General features: G+C 46.5%; 1 protein-coding gene across 1 annotated transcript; it reads left to right on the forward strand.

Annotated features, from left to right (window-relative positions):
• The first annotated feature begins 910 nt into the window (after positions 1 to 910).
• On the forward strand, positions 911 to 13,761 carry FDX1 (ferredoxin 1). Its single transcript, XM_077341631.1, has 4 exons — positions 911 to 1,219; positions 6,036 to 6,160; positions 8,877 to 9,006; positions 10,893 to 13,761. The coding sequence occupies exons 1-4, from the start codon at positions 1,083 to 1,085 to the stop codon at positions 11,005 to 11,007; spliced, it is 507 nt and encodes a 168-aa protein (XP_077197746.1). The 5' UTR covers positions 911 to 1,082; the 3' UTR covers positions 11,008 to 13,761.
• Positions 13,762 to 22,093: the final 8,332 nt, after the last annotated feature.

Genomic DNA, 22,093 nt, shown 5'->3' on the forward strand with positions numbered 1-22,093 from the left:
TTATGATAGATCTAAGAGCCTCTTGTGGCGCAGAGTGGTAAGGCAGCCGTCTGAAAGCTTTGCCCATGAGGCTGGGAGTTCAATCCCAGCAGCCGGCTCAAGGTTGACTCAACCTTCCATCCTTCCGAGGTCGGTAAAATGAGTACCCAGCTTGCTGGGGGGGTAAACGGTCATAACTGGGGAAGGCACTGGCAAACCACCCCGTATTGAGTCTGCCATGAAAACGCTAGAGGGCGTCACCCCAAGGGTCAGACATGACTCGGTGCTTGCACAGGGGATACCTTTACCTTTACCTATGATAGATCTGGCCCTTGTCACAAATTCTGATTTGTGTCCTTAATGTCCTTTAATGCCTGCGCTACACAGCAAAATTTGTAATGACTCCTCAGAACAATCTAATATCACATAGATATGGAAACCTGAAATTTTTTGGAATAGAATTATGGGAGAAAACGAGAGACTACTATCCTTCTAGCGCCAAATCTACCGGCCAGAGAAGAGAGGCAGCCAAGTGAGGTGAGCCTGTTCATCCAGGAACAATCATAGTATACAGGCAGGTGCGCCCAACCTGTGGTGCTCCGAATGTGTGTGGACAACAATTCCCATAAGCCTCTGTCTGCACATACCAGCACGTAGAGGCTCATGGGAACTGTAGTGTATGGACGCCCGGAGAGCTACCGTTTGGTCAACCCTGGTTTCAGTTTTCTTCTACGCCGTTTGCATGAGTAATCAGACATAGAGATACGGAAAGCGCAAACTTGCATAACATTTCCGGTATAAAATGCAATTGATTCGAGAGAGACAGCATCAAGTTCTCATCTGCAGTACTGTGTCCAGTCCAGTACAGTCGATGTTTAACCGGAAGTCGACGCTGCCTGCCGTGCTGTTTTCTCCCTACGTCCTCGAGCTAGCGTGAGCGCCTCTCTTTACGCACTCTGCGTTCTTCTTCCCCGGCAAGCGTGCGGGCTGCGCTCCCGTAATGAAGCTTCGAGAATCGCCGTGGTGTGTACCGGTTGTGTAAGCCGGCGGACTTTGGGCCGCCGTCGGCCGGGGCGCCGCCATCTCCGTCCGGGACTCGCGCCATGGCCACCTCCAGCGCCCTTAGCCTTCTCCTGCGGGCCGCCGCCTCCGGCCCCCGGCTTCTCCCCGCTTGCCGCGGCGTTGCCGGACGAGGTCGTGCGGGCCGCTTCTTCCACGCTTCCGCCCCGGTTCGGCTCAGGTAAGGGGAGACCCAGCAAATGGGGAAGTCTCAGGGACGGGGCCTTTTCTGCGGTGGCGCCCCGATTCTGGGTCTTCTTCCCTTTGACTGCGCTTCTTCTGGTGCCAGGGCTACTGTTAGGGATGCCAGCCTCCAGGCGGGACCTGGAGATCCCCCGGAATTGTAGCTCATCTCCAGACTATGAGAGATCTGATCCCTTGGAGAAAATGCATCCCTTGGAGGGGGGGGGCTCTCTGACACTGTCCTCCCCAGAGGTCCCTGCCTAGGGTCCGTTCCCAAATCTCCAGGAGTTTCCCAACCTGGACCTGGCAAACCTTCACACACACCTGTGATTGGGGGGAGGGGAGGTGACGGCTTGGCAACCGTATTTAGTGGAGATATATGGATAAATACACACACACATCCAGTGTAACTGTTCATGAGTCAGAACTTAGGTCTCTTGTTGGACTCCTGTTTTTATTTTGCTGTCGCTTTGTTTGTCTAAAAGTGAGTTAGGTGGTGGCTGCAGCCGGAGAGAGGCGGCGGCGAAGACCCCCTATCAGAGGCAGAGCATTGGCCTTAAACAGAAACTTGGCCTGAATATATATGGCAGCGTCTCCAGGAAACAAGTGGTTTTGTCTTGAAGAATAGGAGGGCGACCAATCACCTCTGTGCTTGAATTGCTTTTTGGCGCAGCCTGAAGGATCTTTGGCAAGGACCCACGTTGTCCACATGCTTGTTCAGGTTCCAAGCACATGACTTGTCCAGCAAAAGCTGCCAATCCGGCCGCAGAAATACTTTGTCCCAAGCCTTGAGTGTACCAAGGGATGGGAATATAGAGAAAAGGGGAAGCGAGGCCCATGGTGGGATTTTGAGACTCATCTGAACAGCCCTGGATGCTCTGCAGGGGTCTCGCATCTTGATCGCATCTCTGCATGGCTGCAACTAATCCATTAAGGATGTGGCTCTCCCTGGATTGCTTGTCTTTCATCGGATACACAATTCAAGCAACACACACCTCCTTGTTAGCCCTCTTGTTGGAGAGAAGGGCAGCACAGTCGCTTTTGCAAATAACCCCTGGCAGGTACAGACTGGTATTTCGCTCTGGAGCAACAGTGGATGTATTGCTTTACATCTTTGTTGTAATACCAGTTACGCAGGTAAACCGGGAGCTACTTTAAAAAGGCCCAACCAGCCAAACACTTACATATTGTGTAAGTTCTAGACAACAGTTTGATCTGGTTTTACAATCCCCCCCCCCCAAAAAAAAACCCTGTGAAATAAAAGCCCATCTATCAGTGCCCAGTTTGGACACTGCAACACATTTTGACCAGTCGTCAAGCCTGGGCCAGAGCCTCTTGTGGCGCAGAGTGGTAAAGCAGCTGACATGCTGTCTGAATCTCTCACCATGAGGCTGGGAGTTCGATCCCAGCAGCCGGCTCAAGGTTGACTCAGCCTTCCATCCTTCCGAGGTCGGTAAAATGAGTACCCAGCTTGTTGGGGGGTAAACGGTAATGACTGGGGAAGGCACTGGCAAACCACCCCGTATTGAGTCTGCCATGAAAACGCTGGAGGGCGTCACCCCAAGGGTCAGACATGAGCCAGTGCTTGCACAGGAGATACCTTTACCTTTACAAGCCCAGGCTCGGCTCTTGCTGAGAGCAATGAGGGAGCCTGCTAGAGCTTGTCTTTGGCTTGCTTCAAGCAGAAGAGCAAAGTTTTGAGTCCAGCGGCACCTTAAGGCCAATAAGTTAGTTTGTTTGTTTAGATTTTTATACCACCCATTCTTTCCAGCTTTGGGCGGTTTACATTGAAACGTTATCTAACTTTACATGGAACACTTCTGGATATAAGCTTTCATGCGCATGCACATGAAATTAACCTGAATTAACCTTTGTTGGTTTTAAAGGTGCCACCGGACTCAGACTTTGTACTGTATATATATGCACACTTGGTCAGATAGCTGAGCTATAGATCTGTCTGTCTCAGATAGCTGATGAAATGGGCATGCCCACGAAAGCTTATACCCAGAATTTAAACCTGCTTGTCTAAAAGGTGCCACTGGACTAAAACTTCAATCAGTAGCTTGTTCCCGATGTTGGAAGGCAGCCAGTATTTATTGTCGGAATTCTTGCGATTTCTGTGACAATAGCACCATCTTGCCGCTGGTCTGGCGTTTTATGCATTTTCTGGCAGTTTGGCTTCAACAGCTCTGGAATCCACTCCTTCCTAAGAGCCATTTCAGATGTGACTCTCTCATGTGCATATAATTTGAGCTTCTGGCCCAGGTGTTACAAAGATTGTGACTGGGTTGGTTTTACAGGAAATAGTTTGGGTCTTATTATTAAATGCCTTAAATGGAGTAATTCTGTGAACAAAAGGACTCTTTCGCAGTTCTCGGACCGTTTGAGGCCAAATTGATACTGGATATTTTGCAGAGCCCTTTCAGAGTAAAGGGTTCACAAGTTCTTCAAATAAAGAGTGATGCCTCATTGGCCTCAATTGGTGTTAAATTTTTTCAGACATTAGGAGGAAGAAGAAAAAAAGCGCCCCAAATAAGAAGATAAATGTAGAAGAAAAGATATTATTAATGAAGAAGGGGCATTTTGATATAATTAATTGTGAATTTGTGAATAATTAAATTGTGAATTTCCTGCATTGTGCAGGGGGTTGGACTAGATGACTCTGGAGGTCCCTCCTAACTCTATGATTCTAATTCAGTGAACCGTTTTCTATTTTTCCTGCCTGGTGTTTAGTCTTTTCCCCTATTTTGCCTTTCTGCTTCTGTGTTTATTGGATTCTGCCCTGTCTCTCCACCCACTTTAGTCAGCCTAAAGCTTTCAGGACTACACCCAGTACAGCACTTGGTTGGCACTAAGTATATTTGAATGTCCATGATAGGGATAATAGAAGCAAACAAGCAGCAAGAAAACTCTGCACATGTTGCTCTGAATGCAGGAAGCTGGGGGTTTTGTGCAGCCTAGAATCATAGAGTTGGAAGGGGCCACGCAGGCCATCTAGTCCAACCACCTGCTCAGTGCAGGATCAGCCTAAAGCATCCAACCAACATACTGTGGCCGGGTTGGGGCGATGATGCAGCGTGTAGTTTTAATAGCCTCCTTTGCGAGGGGCAGTACAATAGCAAGGAGGAAGATGTGCTTGAGGAAAAGAAATGGACCTAACCTTAACAAGTGGCAGCGTGTTTTTGTATCTGTTCTCCTGTTTCGTGGACGGCCAGTTTGCGGCACAGGTACCAGAGAGACCCTTCCTGCATTGCATTGCTGCCGCCTGCTCCCCAGCCTTAGCAGTGGGAGCAAACCACACCAGGGCATGGGAGTGATGACTGCCTATGTGCTGGGGAGGGTGCTGCAAATGTGCCATACCTGGTGCCTGACTGCCTCTAGCCATCCTTGGATCAATCACAGTTGGGCCATCCACAGTCCTCTCTGAGCTCTCTCAGCCTCACCTGCCTCACTGGGGTAGAGGAAGGGAAGGCGGATGTAAGCTGCTTTGAAATCCCTTCAGGTAGTAAAAAGCAGGATACAAAAAAATGGCTCTTATATTTCTATTAAAATCACCACCTGGATTTTGGTTTCATATGGCCCAAGAAGGTATCTGCCACTGTCTTCCAGATGCCTCCTTTGGTATACTTATGTATCATCTTTGGTTTGTTATCATGTGTACCATCAGATTGTAAATACATGTATCTATCTATCTGGATTGCTGTGAAGCCTAAACTGGCTAGCCCGGACTAGCCCAACCCCGTCAGGTCTCAGAAGCTAAGCCAGGACAGCCCTGATGGAAGCAACCAATGGCCAACCACCCCTGAAACCACCTTTAGTAGAACCCTTAATGTGGTAGGTCGTTACTGTCAACTGAGTGGACCCACATAACCTCTTACGAACGCTGGCAGGGGCTCCTGGGAATTGTAGTCCATAGACATCTGGAGGGCCGCAGTTTGACTACCCCTGCTCTTATGATTTTGGGGAACCAAGTTTGTTTTGAACTGTGAACCTTCCCCGCAGTTCTAAGAAGTTCTTAGGGTAGCAAAGGTACACTGCCACAAGGTAGGTTCTGCGGTGATTTGCCTGCCTTTGTGTTGTTGTAGTACAGTCCAGTGAAACTAATTCCACACAATGCTGGAGATGGTGTAGATTTGGTTTATCCTGCTTATTTCTGTATAGTTCTGGTACTACAGCTGTGTTCCTATGCACATTAAACCGGGAGTAATCCCCTTGGCCATACTCTGAGATTCCATAGGACTGGGCCCTATCAGAGGCATGCAGGGCGGCTGATCACATTCTGCGTTCATGACTTCTGTCGAAATTATGTGAGCTGTGCACAAGAAATCTCTGAAATTGTACATTATTTATTTCAATTTATACTATCTTTACACGCCCCCTTTTCTCCCCAGTGTGAATCCAAAGTGGCTCATATATTTCTCCTTTCCTCCAGTTTATCTGTACAACAACCCTGTGAGGTAGATTAGGCGGAGAGGGTAAACTGGCCCAAGGGCACCCAGCAAGATTCCATGGTACCAATGGGGATTTGAACGCGGGTCTTCCAGATACTCGTCCAGCACTCTTAACCACGACTCTCCGAAAAGAAAAAGTCTTCTTGTCTTGGCTAAAACTAAACTGCTACAGGTGTTTACTGCTACAACATAGGGTGAAGATCCATATTTATTAGTCAAGTTTTCAGGGCTGTCTGGTGTTCAACAGCACTGTCCACAGTATTGAGAATTGTTGTTGTCATCTTATTTCCCCCAAAGTTTCACCTTTACGTTGCTGTAGACAAATAAAAATGCCGTGGATTTCTTTTTCTCTCCCCCTCCCAGCTCAGAAGATAAAATTACTGTGCACTTTATAACTCGCGACGGAGATAAACTAACAGCCCAGGGAAAAGTTGGAGACACACTTCTAGACGTTGTGGTTGATAACAATCTAGACATTGATGGATTCGGTAAGTGGCAGGTGCTTACTTTCCAGTATCTACAGAACATTTTTTCATCAGGGAACAAAATTCGGGGTGTTTTTAGCTTCAGGAGAGCCAGTGGGTCCAGGCTCCTGACCTTCCTACTTCTGCTTCCCCAGCTCCATGTTCCACCTTCGCTCTAGCTGTCATTTCTTTATAGCTGTCATCCCTCTCTCTGGCCAACCAGAACACTGCCTGATTTTTAACTATTAGTCCAGGTGGCTGGAGCTACAGGCCCTACCGGAACTAATGCAGACACAGCTCTTCCGCCAGGCTTTTGGTTGAGGCCACGTCAAGGGAAGGTCTCAGGTCCCTCCGCTGATCCTCTCTGGCTACATCCTCCTCTTAACTTATTTGTATATATTTTAATCTGTATTGTTTAAACTGGTTGTAAGCTGCCACGAGCTCACTGTGCCGAGAGCAGCGGCCTATAAATACAAGAAATAAATAAAAATAAACGAACACTGATAGGCTGTTTACTGTTTGTAATTTACAGGATTTATTTGCCACTTTTCAGAAACCCCAAGTATAGTTCAGCAAATGCAATTGCCATATAGAACTATTGAAAGAAACTCAAGCCAGGAGGAAAGGCAGTCAACTAAGTATATATGTAAATTAAAAGTCACAATAGTTAAACGGAAAAGGTGGATTCAAGTGTTCAGTCGACGTGTTCAGTCAGTATGCCCTCAACATAAGCAGGCGGGAAAAGTTTAGTTGGCAGCTCCGTTCAAACGGTCCTGTCACAGCGAGGTATTCTAAGCCTCTGGGGCTACTCTAGAGGAGGCCCTGGTACACGCGGGGGCCTCCCTTGAGGTGGGACCTTAAGCAGGGCCGCTTCAGATTATGCCGATGCGTTATCAGAGTGGGGGAGGCCTGTATGGAATACTCTGTGAGTCTGGTTGAGGCTTTAAAGTCCACTCTCAGCACCTTAAACCTGCCTGGCTCAGGAATCGTTCAGGAGTGCTGGAGACAGCATGGTGTAGTGGTTAAGAGCGACAGCTTCTAATCTGGCAAGCTGTGCTTGTTTCCCCGCTCTTCCACATGCAGCCAGCTAGGTGGCCTTGGGCTAGTCACAGTCCTGGTAGTTCTGTTCTGACTGAGCAGTCCTGTCAGAGCTCTCTCAGCCTCACCTCCCTCACAGGGTGTCTTGTGGGGAGAGGAAGGGAAGGTGGTTATAAGCTGTGTTGAGACTCCCTTGGGCAGTGAAAAGCGGGGCATAAAAACTAATTCTTCTCCTTCTTATATTTCTCAGCTCTTGTACTCCTCAGCTTTCCAACTCATGCTAGCCAGATGAGTGAAGCAAAAAAGCTGAAATGCCCTTCTGGAAATTCACCTCTAACCCTAGCAAGTAGTTGTGGGTTGTGTGTTTAAATGCTAGCCAATGATCTTATCTCTGATTTTGTCACTAGGGGGCACTGCAGATACAGATAACTTCTGGGTACATTTACTGGCTCTTCCTAATTTTTCTGGTCCTTAATCTACTTTTTGTTTCACTGCCCTGTTAGACCTATCTCCAGATTCAGTTATTTGACTGTCCCATTTCATAAGTTTTCACCTGATGCATAAATCTAGCTTGTCTAGATACCCTTAGCCTTTATAACCTATAAGAAGGGAGGCATTCCTCGTTAGCAGGCTAATCTGCATAAGATTCAGGAACGCTATGCATTCACTTCAAACAAAATTATATACGGATTACACAATTTCTTCTTATTTTAGGAGTTAAATATGCATGCAGTGTTTTTCATAAAGGTTTTCTGAACATGCACGGGTGGTGGGAAATGTGTGGGAGTAACTGCTTGTATCCTGACAGCCTGCTCATTTTATGTGTGTGAAATGAGAGAAGCAGTGGCTCAAACCTAAGTCACATGCTTTGCATGCAATAGGTACTGGGTTTGGTTTCTGGCATCTCCGGTTAAAGGATGAGCACACTAGAGCCTCTTGTGGCGCAGAGTGGTAAGGCAGCCGTCTGAAAGCTTTGCCCATGAGGCTGGGAGTTCAATCCCAGCAGCCGGCTCAAGGTTGACTCAGCCTTCCATCCTTCTGAGGTCGGTAAAACGAATACCCAGCTTGCTGGGGGGTAAACGGTAATGACTGGGGAAGGCAGTGGCAAACCACCCCGTATTGAGTCTGCCATGAAAACGCTAGAGGGCGTCACCCCAAGGGTCAGACATGACTCTGTGCTTGCACAGGGGAAACCTTTACCTTTACCTTACACAGAACTGCCGTAGATTAAAGCTGACTGTTGGTCTGTTAAGGTCAGTAATATCCGCTAGGAGTGTGCGGGGGGGGGGGAATTGATTTCTTTTGGGTATGGGTATATTGGACCGGATATTTTTTCAGCTGGGATACACCCGAATGCGCACTCCTGAAATATCCACTTTGACTGGCTGTAGGTCTGCAGGGTCTTCTTTCACATCATATACTGCCTGGTTCTTTTTAACTGGGGATGCCAAGGACTAAGTTGAGGCCTGCCGCATGCAAACTATAGGAGATGGTGAAGAAAAAACATTTCTGTGAAATTGTGAAGAACTAGTGTCTCTTAAAACAGCAAGGCTGAGCTAGGGAAAATAATGATCTGACAGTATAAAGTAGTGTCTTTGTTCTTCCAGTTTTGTGGTACAGCCACATGTAGGTAACTGTGAAAAACCAGTGGAATTTAATGGAGAACTCGAAAGTTGGACCTAATTCTTATGTTGATTTTTAGGTGCATGTGAAGGAACCCTTGCTTGCTCTACGTGTCACTTAATCTTTGAAGATCACGTATTTAAAAAACTAGATGCAATTACGGATGAGGAGTTGGATATGCTGGACCTTGCCTATGGACTGACAGAAACGTAAGGCAGAAACATCTCTACCAAAAGGAAAATGCAGTTTCCTTCTAGAAGCTACACACTGTTTAGGCTCCGCTAAATGTGTGGAATTAATTTTATGCAAGTTGTGACATTCGGATGTTTGCTTCATAAGCAACAATCCCCTCCCCCATAAATCCAATTTTTCAGATTTTTTAGATTGCCTTTACTTAAAAGCCAGCTTCGTGTAGTGGTTGGGAGCGCGAACTTCTAATCTGGCGAGCTGGGTTTGATTCCCCGCTCCTCCACATGCAGCCAGCTGGGTGGCTTTGGGCTCGCCATAGCACTGATAAAACTGTTCTGACTGAGCAGGAATATCAGGGCTCTCTCAGCCTCACCCACCTCACAGGGCGTCTGTTGTGGGGAGAGGAAAGGGAAGCCGCTTTGAGACTCCTTCGGGTAGAGAAAAGTGGCATATAAGAACCAACTTTTATGTTTTTATGTTCAAAGTGTTTGATTTGTCAGTCTTCTCTTTCAAACTTGTTTGACTTCTTTTAAAACCTGGATGAATTGTCCTCCACAGCTGACAACAGATCATAGCAAAAAAAAAAAAAAAAGATTATCTCCAGGTCTTGTCATGTTCTGAGTGTGAATTGCCAAGGAAGCGTTTTTTGGCAGCTTGTCACCCTTTCCTGTGGTCTTGCCTTCATGCAACCTTTAAAACAAAGCTTGAGCAGAGTCTTTGATTTCTTTGCACATTTATTGATCATTCCCTGTAGAGAAACAGTAGAAATGAGTGAGGTTATGCCAGCGGTTTCCCTGGGCTTCCTTACTGAATTTCCAGTTATGATACAGTGGCTGAAGTATTTAAGCATTAATTGGGGAAGTACCTGGTTCCAACCTCCCTTGAGCTCACTCAGCAGTCAAAAGTAAGCCAGCTTTACAATGTGGAGGAGTAATCCTGTAGCCAGACTTTCTCAACCTTTTTTACCATTGAGAAACACCTGAAATGTTCTTCAGTCTTCGAGAAACCCCAAAAGTGGGGCGATGGTCCAGAATTTGGTTGGGAAGCATAGCTGTATACATGCCCACCTGGGGCCCTCCCTTTCCCACCCCCTCCAGGCCCATCATTGGCCAATTTGGAAGGGGTGGGTCGACATGACCATATATGGTCATTTCACTCAATAAATGTTTAACAAATTTTAAAAATATATTAAAAACTAATTAACTCCCACCTGTTCAGGTAACCCTTCCAGGGCTGTCAAGAAACCCCAGGGTTTCACAAAACCCTGGTTGAGAATGCCTGTCTGTAACGCTGGTTAGTGTTTCAGGGAGTACAAGGTAATGAATTGGATCCAGGATTCTGCAAACAGAAGGATCTTCTCACCCTCCCACAGCATCGCCTTGCGTACCCTGACCCAAAGAGCCTTCTGTGAGAGTTGGATTCATAGAATCATAGAGTTGGAAGGGGCCATACAGACCATCTAATCCAACCCCCTGCTCTATGCAGGATCAGCCTAAGATAGAATGTGCCAGTTCTACCCTCAGATAAAATGTCCCAGTGGGCAGTAGCAAGGAGAGGAAACTGGGCAAAATCCCCTCCCCTTGCTGTTGGGTAAAGTGGTCTACAACCCCTCCAAGTTTCCAAGTCGTTCTTGTAAGTCTGGATTCAGATCAGTGTTGAGAATGCTAGCTGTTTATCTGATATTTCCATGAGCAAGCATTGTCAACTTTTATCCCTTAGTTTCTTGCCTTTTCCCCCCAGGTTCAGCTTTTTGTCCTTTAAGCTATTAACTGTGGCAAGCTAAGCTCTTTCTCTCCCAACCTGACAGCAATCACAGCCACATCTTTTGTATTTGTAAAAGTTGCACAAAAAGCTCCACTTCCTCTCAAGATTCTTTTGTTTCCCTTTCTACTTTTCGCTCCTCCAGGTCCCGACTGGGTTGCCAGATCTACTTGCAGCCATCTATGGACAATCTGGTTGTCCGGGTGCCAGAAGCCGTCGCCGACGCCAGGCCATCCGTTGACATTGGCAAGAACCCCTAAACCTTTAGGATGTCTCTTTGCGAAACCGAGTTATTTTGATAACTTATTTCTGTATGTTTGATGATAAGTAAAAACATACGCAACTATGCTGTAACGTTAGGACTGTCGGTATGAGATGGTCGTGTTTAATTTTCTTTATCAAAGTCAGCCGTACGTTCTCATGATTCTGAAATAACCAAATACCTAGAAACTGTTGTGCATACTGCAGTGGCTTTTCTCCTAAAGGAATACCTCTTTTCATCCTCCTTTTTTGAGTATCAGATGTTTTCTTACCGCTGAAGCAATTAATCTTTTTTTAAAACAGGGTGTGCTTTTTTTCAAGATCCAGGGGCTACAAATTCAGTGTCGTATTCTTCATACTGACTTTGAGTTGATTGGAGGTGGGCGTCGTCTTTCTCAAATTAAAATTTAGTACAAACAAGGCACTGAAAGGTGGTGAATCTCAGCCGGACTGATGGAGCCAGAGGGTTTGCAGTCGTTCCTGTAATGTCACGGTCGAACTCCCCTTCTCCAGTTTACTATTGCCAGAACATCGCCATGTTCTGATACTGAAAACATAGATGTCTGTGCCTTCAGTAGGTGGTTCTCTCTCAGCCTCCAGTATGTCAGGATACAAGCAAGTCTTCCCACCCATCAGTCCCTCTAAAACAGCAGCCCTTTCAAAAGCAACAGTTCCGCACGTGGCCGTATTACGTGCTGCGTGCCCTTGGGATTCTGTCGCTCTCAGGGATGCGGAGGTATGCCTAGCCATAGCCACGTGCTGTGCTACAGCCCCTCGGTCAAGGTTTTTATTTCCATAATAATTTCCAGGTGTCACAAATGAAGCCGTGTGCCGAATTTAAAATGCCTTTGCACATCTCGTACTAGCCCGTCAGTTTGGGCTTTGTTTTTCACAAAACGCTTTGCTACCTGCAGCAGTTCCGTTGCCCTCCCTTCCCAAATGCTGGCAGTTGGCTGCATTTGCTTTGGGTGTGCCTTCTGACTTCAGGCATCCGCCATCTGCACGATGGGGGATGGGGTTGTTAAAAATATTACATACAAACATATGTGCACAACTCCAATAAACTAACTGCAGTAAAACCAGAGCAGCATTGAATGCTATCCATCTGAGACAGCAAGTTCAACGATCAATGGCCTGTCAATAAGGCAGAGAAAAGGGAGTATCGAAGGCCAGGCCAGGATTTCTTTGTACTTATGGAACTCCCCTATATAGATTTTTTAAAAAGACATATACTTCAGATAGCCTGTTGGAGGCAGAAGATGCTCTTTTCCCTTCTGGAGCAGTTGCAGATCTGTTGGAGAAAACCTGGAAGTGGGGAGGAATGGAAATGGGCACCTTCTGGCCTCTGATGATACCCTGGTGAGATGCTCATCCCCTTCCTGGCTCTGTCATGCCTCGCAGGGAGGGAGAGGCAGGGGAGAGAAAGCACCAATCTAAGCAGCAGTTAGGTGGTCAGACTAGAGGAGACCTGATTTCATAATTCCCACTCTGCTATGAGACTCACCAAGCGCCCCGGGCCAATTGCAAACTCTCAGCATAACCTACCGTGCAGAGTAGCCATGAAGGTAAAACAAGACAAGAACCGTATATGCTACTCCAAGCTCCTTGGAGAAAGGGTGGGTTGTTAAAAGCGTCATAGATTTAGCAGTATCCTCTTCTCCCCACTGTACTTGTTGCTTTCGGGGCAAGACAAACCACTTCTTGCTGTTTGGCACCTGAATCCCTGCATTCGACCCTATTGCTAACATAGGGGTTAGGTGAGCAGGAATCTTCTTGTCTATCCCCAGGGCGAAACGGTTTTACACTTTCTTGTTTCTTGCGTAAGTGTCCTGAATTGCCCATTATTTTCTTCTCTCTTCCCTGTGATTCCTTCCAGAACTTCATCTCCTCTTTGCTCAACGTTACGTTCAATATTGGCATTCACCCAGTTATTTCCCCCCCCCCCTCGACTTTTTGGTCACTCAGTTTGTTTCACATAACGACTGGGTTTCCCGTGACACTGTCATGAAATCTGGGCTTCCAGGACTGATCTTTCGGGTGCTCGTTGAGGGCTTTGCCTCCCAGCTGTCCTCTTATGCAACACTTGATTGTTCTGTTAAGGACTTTTGCCCTTAATCCTGGGCAGGATATTTGCTTTTATTGGATAGTGTCCTGTGTGCAAAAACACAGCAATTGGCTAGTTTGCTGTGCCCCAGGGCATTGAGAATTTAACAAGCGAAGGGAAGTTTGTTAAGAAACAGCCCCCAGGGGTCCACTGCCAAGCCTCTCCTCTGTTTTGTGAGGACTGTGTGATCATACAACAAAAGCAAACCACTGATTTACCCTCTTTCTCCTCTCCCTTTTTTTCTTACATACATAATAAGATACTTGTCTTTAGTCCTCCCCATGCAAGTCAAAGCAGTGTGCAGAAGTCCACTGCATGCTGTTTCACTTTCTGCTTTCTTTTTGAACCACAGTCCAATCAACGTCCCGTTAAGCCAACTCAGTTGCAAAACGACAGACCTAGCAAGTTTTGGTTTAATGATGGGCATTTGAGCATGGGTTCCTTGTGGCAAAGTTGTCTGGGGCTTCCATTTTTAAATTTGGCCACAGAAGGAATAAACTTTATGTAAACCAGGTCCATAAAGAGCTTTCAAAGTTCAGTAGCTGTCCTGTAAACAATGGTGATTCATCAGATTACGGAAGTCCACACAGATGTATGTATTTCTCCGTGTTAAAACAAATCAGCCAATAAATCCTTTTATATTTTCTAAGAGCAGGACTTGTCTTCTGTTTTTGACTTGAATCGGTCATTGTGCTGTGAGTAGTTGCTCGAAAGAACATCTTCTGGGAAAGAAGGACAGTTTACTCAGGAGAGTCCCAGAAGATTCATACTTGTGAGCCTTCGGTACAGTCGAGGAAGAAAGCAACCTTCCTCTTTGGGTTTATCAGATGATTCATTGTGAAACTTTGAACCAGGGGAATAAATAGGAAGTGGAGGGAACAGGTTCCTATTGTTTTGGACTGACACTCCAATGTTAACATCTAGGCTCCTACGATGAACTTATAATATTAATTTGCACTGCTCTGAGGTGCTTCTACTACTGTAAGAAAATAAGAAGAGCCTTGCAGGGTCAGACCAGAGGTTTATCTTGTCCAGGGGTGGTCCAACCGTGGCTCTCCAGATGTCCATAGACTACAATTACCATGAACCAACGTTTGCCCATGCCCATCCCTGATCTAGTCTATCATCTCTCCCACAGTGGCCAAAGCCAACCAGTTGCTCAGGAGAGCCAACAACAGCATAGAGGCCAAAACCCTTCCCTGGTTTCGCCTCCTGGTTCTGGGATTCAGAGGTTTCCCTCAGACACACTGGCTAGCATTCACTGAGAAATCTATCCTCCATGAATCTAATCCCCCTTTAAAGCTGTTTGTTCCCGTGCTCATCACTACCTGCCCTGGCAGCCAATTCCACATTTTATTCACCCTCTGTATGCCTGTCTGCAGAACTCACAACAAACATTTGATGCTCCCACCTTTGAAGTAATATAAGTGGAGGGAATGATGGAGACTTTACCTGCACTTTACCTGTGGCAAAAGATCATGCAAGATAGAAAGAGGGGAGGAACATTTCTGCCCGTTCCCCCTTTTTGTTCAGCCCCCTACCATATTCCACTCAGTTGCCAACAAATATCTATCCCCTCATCCTCAAGCAGTTTTTCGTAAGAGGGACGGGGGAAATCCATCCCACAAACTTCCCATCCGCAGCTCAATAGAATCCCACCCAATATTTTCAACAGGTATAAAATTAAAGCTGCATTCCTGAAAGGAATGGATGCAGAAATAGCTATCAAGAGGGTGGGAAGAGGAAACTCTGGTTGATGATGATGAGCATAGCCCCTCTCTGTGTGATGTCCATTTTGAACGGGACTTACAAGCAATGCCTAATATTTGAGTGTGGGGTTTTCATTTGGCAGGGGGGGGAGTGACAATTTGTTAGGAATCAGTAAATCTAAAAGAAAATGTTATTTAAATCGTGATTCAACATTCAGCTTATCTGTTAACCCCAATGTTTTAAAATACCAAGAGTCTAAATCGTGGAACAAGAAAGAACGAAAGTGTGGCTTTAAGGCAAAAGTACAATATTTAATACAAAGCAGGCAATTAATAAATGCCATAGAAGATTGACAATGAGGAATGATTGCGGAGTTTTTTACAGAACGGCATTTCGTTCCAAATGAGAAGAAAAATAGCGTGCTAGTTCCAGTTAGAAAGCTATATTAACAAAAGAGTTTTTAGCGACTTGCATCCTAATTAACGAGAGCAGAGCAATGCTTATGAAACTGAGCCCTGCAATTTCCATCAGGTCCGTGTGGCCTTATCGTGCTGGGGGGGGGGGCTGTCACTGGGCCCTGGGAGCAACATGGAGAGTCCACAATGGGAGGAGAGATTAGCAAGAGGCAAGGACCCCTCTTGTACTGACTGGAGTGCTTTCCATGAGCAGGAAAGATGAGGTTGAATCCAGAGTAAATTTTCCAGTAGGCAAATGGAACTTTCCTTCCCCTCCTACTGCAACCGACTGACCTCCATGCACTCCTACTCTAGAGGGGCTGGAGGACCTTGAGGAAAGAGATGGGGGGAAGGTATCTAGAGCAAGGGGGAGAATGGCCTTTTTAATCTGGTCCAGCCAATGGGTAAGGTTAAGGAATCAGTGAGAGGGAAGGAAGGAAGGAAGGAAGGAAGGAAGGAAGGAAGGAAGGAAGGAAGGAAGGAAGGAAGGAAGGAAGGAAGGAAGGAAGGAAGGAAGGAAGGAAGGAAGGAAGGAAGGAAGGAAGGAAGGAAGGAAGGAAGGAAGGAAAAACAGCAAAGGCAATTTTTGCAAATTTTTTCTGGTCCTGGTACTTGGAATCCAAGCCATGATCGTTTGGGGTGTTTGTGGACATTAACCCCACATACCAGTTCTGTATGGCTTACTTATATGCAGTTCTCAATGGTTTACTTATATGCATAAAGTGATGTTGTGACAGGCACCCAACCTGTGGGTATTCCATCTGATTAACTCACATTATTACTAATGGGGTCTTAAGCTTGGAAACGGAGTGTACTACGAGAGATTTCCTCCCAACAAGTTATCTGCAGTTTTTGTTTGTAGAAATTGCCAGACTTAAATTCAAGCTTTGATGGAAAAGACAAGGTAATATGTAAGAATTTCAAATTGGTATTCAGAGTCCGCTTCCTGAAGTCACTCAGCTGTTCTTTTTGTCAGGCCAGAAATGCAGAATGCAGCACAGTCCCTATTTGACAAGCATTGAGTCTTTTTGGTTGGCTGGATTTTCCTACAGAGAATATTTACTTTGCATTTTTCAACAAATGCTTTGCACCTTGTTAATTTCTTTCCACTGTGTTTAATAAATCGTAAAATACAGTATTCTTCTGCACTGAGAATGTTCCTGAATCTCAGGGGCTCCTTTGGAGGGGGGCCCTGAGCACACTATCAAAAAGTAGAGTTTCTTTTCCTGAGAAGGCCACAAATGTTATCAGCATGTCCCCCCACCCCACACACACACACACACACACACTCACACACACTTTTTACTGGCCCAATTTGCATGCATATACTTGCAGTAATTGTGACATAGATTGAGACCGGGAAAAGCAGCCATGAAGGAACTAGAAAACATCCTTAATTTAAGGACGTGTTGCTGGAATCCCAGGTAATTAATTCAATGGTCTTCTCCAATACTGTGTATGGACGCAAAAGTTGGAAAGTAACAAAAGATGACAGAAAGAAAAGCGAATCACTTGAAATGTGGAGTTGGAGAAGAGTTTTATGAATACAGGGACCACCAAAATGACAAATAAGGAGAGACGTACCTGGGTGCGCGGGGTGGGGTGCAGCTGACCCAGGTGCAGCTTGAGAAAGGTCCTGGAGGGGGGCCCTTGAAACCAGCATCCTTCTGAGTCCTGCTGAATGCCTTGCCTTCTAAAGTGTACTTCTGGCTTTAGCCACTAGGGGCACCAAGAAGCCGGAGTATAGCAAAGGACATGCTAGGATGGCTAGCCAATTCCCAGCTATCTCCAAGACTGAAGCAAAGTTGCTCAACAGCCACTGATGGCCAGCCTGCAGGTCCTGTTCTACAATAATCCAGCTTTCCTCCCTCCCTTCCCTTGCACCCAACTCAGCCAGATATCGCAAAGCAATAGTGAGGATGTTGCAGCAAGATAAAACAACCTTATCCTTTCTTAATTTTTCTCCCTCTTTTTCATCTGTTTGTCATTCATTTCTGCCTCCTTTCGCCTAGCTTTTCCGTGTTCCTTAGTCTCAAGACCTTCTCATCCCCGTCCTGCATGGTGACAGAATGTATGACCAGTAGTGCAGTAGCAAACCTTTGCTAATGTTAGGAACAGAAGGCATCAGGTTCTGCTGGACTTCCAGTCCACCCTGGCTTGGATTGTGATTCTGAGCTTCACATCAGTTGGCATTGCCACATTGCACTGGTTCTGCTGGGCTTGCAAAAATGTCGCCCCTTCAGTTTCTACTTCAATCCTTTGGAAATGACGGGGGATGGGGGCACCTTCTTTGGAGGGTTGTGTATGTGGATACTCCTCTGCTGCCACGATGGGGAGAGGAGAGAGCTATGTGTTTTTGAAATGGCGTGGGGCAGCTCATTGCCTCATGCCATCCCCCCCACACACACACACACTTTAGCCGTTCAAGGGGCCTCCACCTCACTTGTTCTGCTAATTACACTCTACTGCTACAGGACACCTCAAAAGGGAAGAGGGGACAACAAAATTGCCATTGCAACTGTGCTTTTGCATAGACTTGATGGAGAGAAAGAGAGAAGAGTGGGGGGGAGGTAGGCTATGCCAGCTGTGGACAGTGCAGGAACTGGGTGGGTGTTGATGCCACTCCTGACCTTCGCTCCCATTGCAGGGGCGCATTTTCGCACCCTGTCATCACTGCAGCCATGTTGACTGGCAGTGCCCCAAAATTCCGGAAAACTCAGTAAGGCACAAAATATAAACTGACCCCAGAGATGTCTTCATAGAACTCCTTGCTTCTTTATAAAGGTAAAGGTAAAGGTATCCCCTGTGCAAGCACCGAGTCATGTCTGACCCTTGGGGTGACGCCCTCTAGCGTTTTCATGGCAGACTCAATACAGGGTGGTTTGCCAGTGCCTTCCCCAGTCATTACCATTTACCCCCCAGCAAGCTGGGGACTCATTTTACCGACCTCGGAAGGATGGAAGGCTGAGTCAACCTTGAGCCGGCTGCTGGGATTGAACTCCCAGCCTCATGGGCAAAGCTTTCAGACAGCTGCCTTACCACTCTGCGCCACAAGAGGCTCTTGCTTCTTTATGCAAGGGTTTATTTTTTTTCATCCAGTCCTTGCTAAAATAGTTGTGAAACCTTGGCAAAGAGTATCATTGGGTCATGTGTAGCAGCTCGGTGAATCTGGCTTTAATAGAGCTGTAAATACAGGCATTCCTGGACTCTTGGCTGTGCTTCTTGTTTTCTTTTATCAGCTCTGGGTCTCAAGCAAAGAGAATTAAAAAGAAACCAAAATAGTAATAGACCCGTGAGCCCAGATCAGTGCTTAAAACATTTTCCATCATCGATAGTTTTACCAGTATGAGGTAGAAGGTCAGAGAGGAAGAAGAAGAAACGGCTGGCTGCTTTGCACACCCTGGCTGCATTGTGGATCCTGGACGGCTACATCATCCATCAGGTTTTCTACACGCAGGCTCCTGCCAGAGGTCATCATGTACAACTCCTGGAGGGGTGGGAGCCCGAGTCAGGATTGGCTGGCCTTAGAAGAAATTCCATTAGGATCGAGTCTGGTTTATGGTCTTCAGGAACTGATAGCAGAGGGCGTTGTGTTTCCTAATAAAGTACAATTTGGCCGTTGGCAGCCAAGGCCAAATCATTCTTATGAGTTGCTGCCTCAGTGGATTTCCTCAGTACTCTTGTGAGTTCACCATACTCCCTTGGGCTTGTCCACATAATGCATTTTGTGAAGACACAGGCAGCAGGTAGCTGGGTTGTCTCTGCCTACACATATTCTGCCCACTATTGGCAGGAAGTAGGGCGGCCAGTTCGGGCTTGGAGATCTCCCACAATCTGGCCTCCAGACAGTAAAAGATCAGATCCCCTGGAGAAAATGGCTGCTTTGGAGGGTGGACTCCACGGCCTTGTACCCTGCTGAGGACCCTCTCCCCCCTTCCCCAAGCCCCACCCCACCAAATCTCAAGGTGTTTCCCAACCCAAGGCTGGGAACCCTAGTGGGGAGCCTACTCTGCCTACACAATTGAGAACACTTGAGGAAGAGGAAGAAGAAGAAGGAGGAGGAGGAGGAGGAGAAGGAGGAGGAGGAGGAGGAGGAGAAGGAGGAGGAGGAGGAGGAGGAGGAGGAGGAGGAGAAGGAGAAGGAGAAGGAGAAGGAGAAGGAGAAGGAGAAGGAGAAGGAGAGAGTTGGTTCTTATATGCTGCTTTTCTCTACCCAAAGGAGTCTCAAATCCGCTTACATTTGCCTTCTGTTTCCTCTCCCCACAACAGACACCCTGTGAGGCAGGGGAGGCTGAGAGAGCCCTGATATCACTGCTCGGTCAGAACAGCTTTATCAGTGCCGTGGCGAGCCCAAGGTCACCCAGCTGGCTGCATGTGGGGGAGTGCAGAACCAAACCCGGCTCACCAGATTAGAAGTCCTGCTCCTAACCACTACACCAAGCTGGCTCTCCAAAGCGTTGAAGAGGAACTAACCCACGCACACTTTGTCTGGGCTCTGCGTCAACAGTGTTGGTGGGAAACACCATAAGACGGCAGCCAACATCTCGGCAACCCTGCATGGTTTTTAAGGCAAGAGATGGACCGCAGCAGTTTGCCATTACCTGCCTCTGCCATCACCAGTACACAGATCTATCATGCTTATAGGACATGCCTGGCAAGATCTGAAATGCATGGGGCTGTGTGAGACAAAAGACACGCACAGATCGAGACAACAGAAGGTGCCAGTCTGTTGCTAAAACCTCCACTAACTTCAGCCATTGTCTAATCTTTTAAAGAGGAGCCTCACCAATAAACTGCTAGACTGCAATCCCCAATGTCAGCAATAAAGGCTCTTCATGCTAGGAAAATTGCTTTAAATAGAAGCACTGATGTGAACATATCTTTAAACAGGACAGAGAATTCAATTATAGTGCTTATTGATAAACCCAAACATTTGCCGCAAACCATGTAATAAGCATGACCGCGTGCTATTATTAAAGCTCGTTTCTTAGTGACTGCTAATAGTATTTAAGCTTTCCTTCTTTTTTCTGTCTTTTTTATTTTTTTGGCAGGGTGAGCTTTAAAAGAAATAAATGATTTTTTTGTCTTTTGCAAACTAGCTATGTTTAAAAATAATGCCCTGGCTTTGGTCTCGCAAATTTAAGATCTTGAAGATTATAACTGTTCTACTATTATGGCTGAGTGGATGAATAGAAGTTATCCTTTGTCCTCATGATACAGTCATTTTCTCTGTGCTGTTTCTAGACTCTGTCCTGTAGAGTGAAGGAGAGATTTGTTTCTGTCTGGGAGGACAGCCCAAGAGGAGCTTATGGGACTTTAGGTAGAGTCCTCTGATCCTAGGAGCAGATGAGGAAATCTGCCTTCTCTCTTGAAATCTAATTGGCCCCAGCTTGAAGAAACTTATCAAAGATCTTGCAGTACTGAGACTTCTTCCTCAGTTGTGGCTTAGGGATTTGAGAGTTTTCTCAACCCTGCTCCACGATTTTGGGCTTTGCCCATTTCCCCTCAAAAAAGAAAATCCAGAGGAGAAAACAGATTGTTACTGCTGTATCCACACCTTGTTAGCTATTGCCCTTTCACTGTGCTCTCCTGATCATTCACCTCCTGGATTGGGTTGCCTATGGAGGAAGAAGTTGTGGGTGCAGGTTTTTATGGGGGGGGGGCGTCTTGGAATTGGCCTGGCATGTTTTGGGATTCCTCAACTCATTCTCAAGAATATCTGTATTGGACAAATCCTCCAAAGAAGAAGCACGGAATAGTAGAATCATAGAGTTGGAGGGAACCTCCATGGTCATCTAGTCCAACCCCCTGCACTATCCATGACACTCACAACCCCAACACTCATCCCCTGTAACCTGCCACCCCCTTTAACATTCACAGAATCAGCCTCTCTGTCAGATGGCTATCCAGCTTCTGTTTAAAAATTTCCAAAGAGTAGGTGTTCTTCCGTTCAACAGTTTTTTGTATCTCTCTAAGTTTGAGTAAGGGCAGCTTTGTACATCATAGCTTGTTATGTTTCCAGCTGTTTGCAGGAGTTCCAAGGCAAGAGAGAATGTGGGTTGCTATTTAAAAGAAGAAGCATTGGGTTTTATACCCTGCTTTTCACTGCCCGAAGGAGTCCCAAAGCAGCTTACAATTGCTTTCCCTTCCGCTCCCCACAACAAACACTCTATGAGGTAGGTGGGGCTGAGAGAGCTCTGAAAGAACTGGTCTGTGAGAGCAGATCTAACAGGACTGTGACTGGCCCAAGGTCACCCAGCTGGCTGCATGTGCAGGAGCAGGAAATCAAACCCGGCTCGCCAGATTAGAAGTTTGCCGCTCTTAACCACTACACCACGCAGGTTGAAGAACTTTGGTTGGCTGAGTGTGCCAGAAGCATTCCTCAGCAAAGGTGCATGGATGAATAAGACCACAAACCTTTAAGGAAGCAGAGTCTTGTACTAACCAATATAGGAGGAGGTCATGATTTAGTAACAGAGCACATGTTTTACATGCATAATGTCCCAGGCCTCTCCAGTTAAAGGTTCTCAAGAAGAAGCTGTTGGGAAATACCTCTTTCTCTGCCTCGGATGGTGGAGAGCCACTGTCAGAAAGCAAGCAACCAGGGGACCTGGGTTTCAGGGCAAGGCAACCCATCCTGGGTCCTCAAATGTGGAAACTTCAAATCTGCTCTCAAATGCCAATGTTCCCCTGCTGCCATTTGACCCTGGAAGTCCTGGGCCTATTCTGCACACAATAGATAATGCACTTTCAATGCACTTTAGAAGCAGATTTTCCTGTTCTGCACAGGACAATCCAGCTGCCTAAGCACATTGA

The sequence above is a fragment of the Paroedura picta genome, chromosome 6 (assembly GCF_049243985.1).
Source record: "Paroedura picta isolate Pp20150507F chromosome 6, Ppicta_v3.0, whole genome shotgun sequence".
In the NCBI taxonomy this organism is placed as follows: Eukaryota; Metazoa; Chordata; class Lepidosauria; order Squamata; family Gekkonidae; genus Paroedura; species Paroedura picta.

Coding starts and splice junctions, on each gene's coding strand:
- FDX1 (XM_077341631.1), top strand. CDS start 1,083: ATGGCCACCTCCAGCGCCCTTAGCCTTCTCCTGCGGGCCGCCGCCTCC. Junction 1,220..6,035: donor TCCGCCCCGGTTCGGCTCAG/GTAAGGGGAGAC, acceptor TCCCCCTCCCAG/CTCAGAAGATAAAATTACTG. Junction 6,161..8,876: donor TCTAGACATTGATGGATTCG/GTAAGTGGCAGG, acceptor GTTGATTTTTAG/GTGCATGTGAAGGAACCCTT.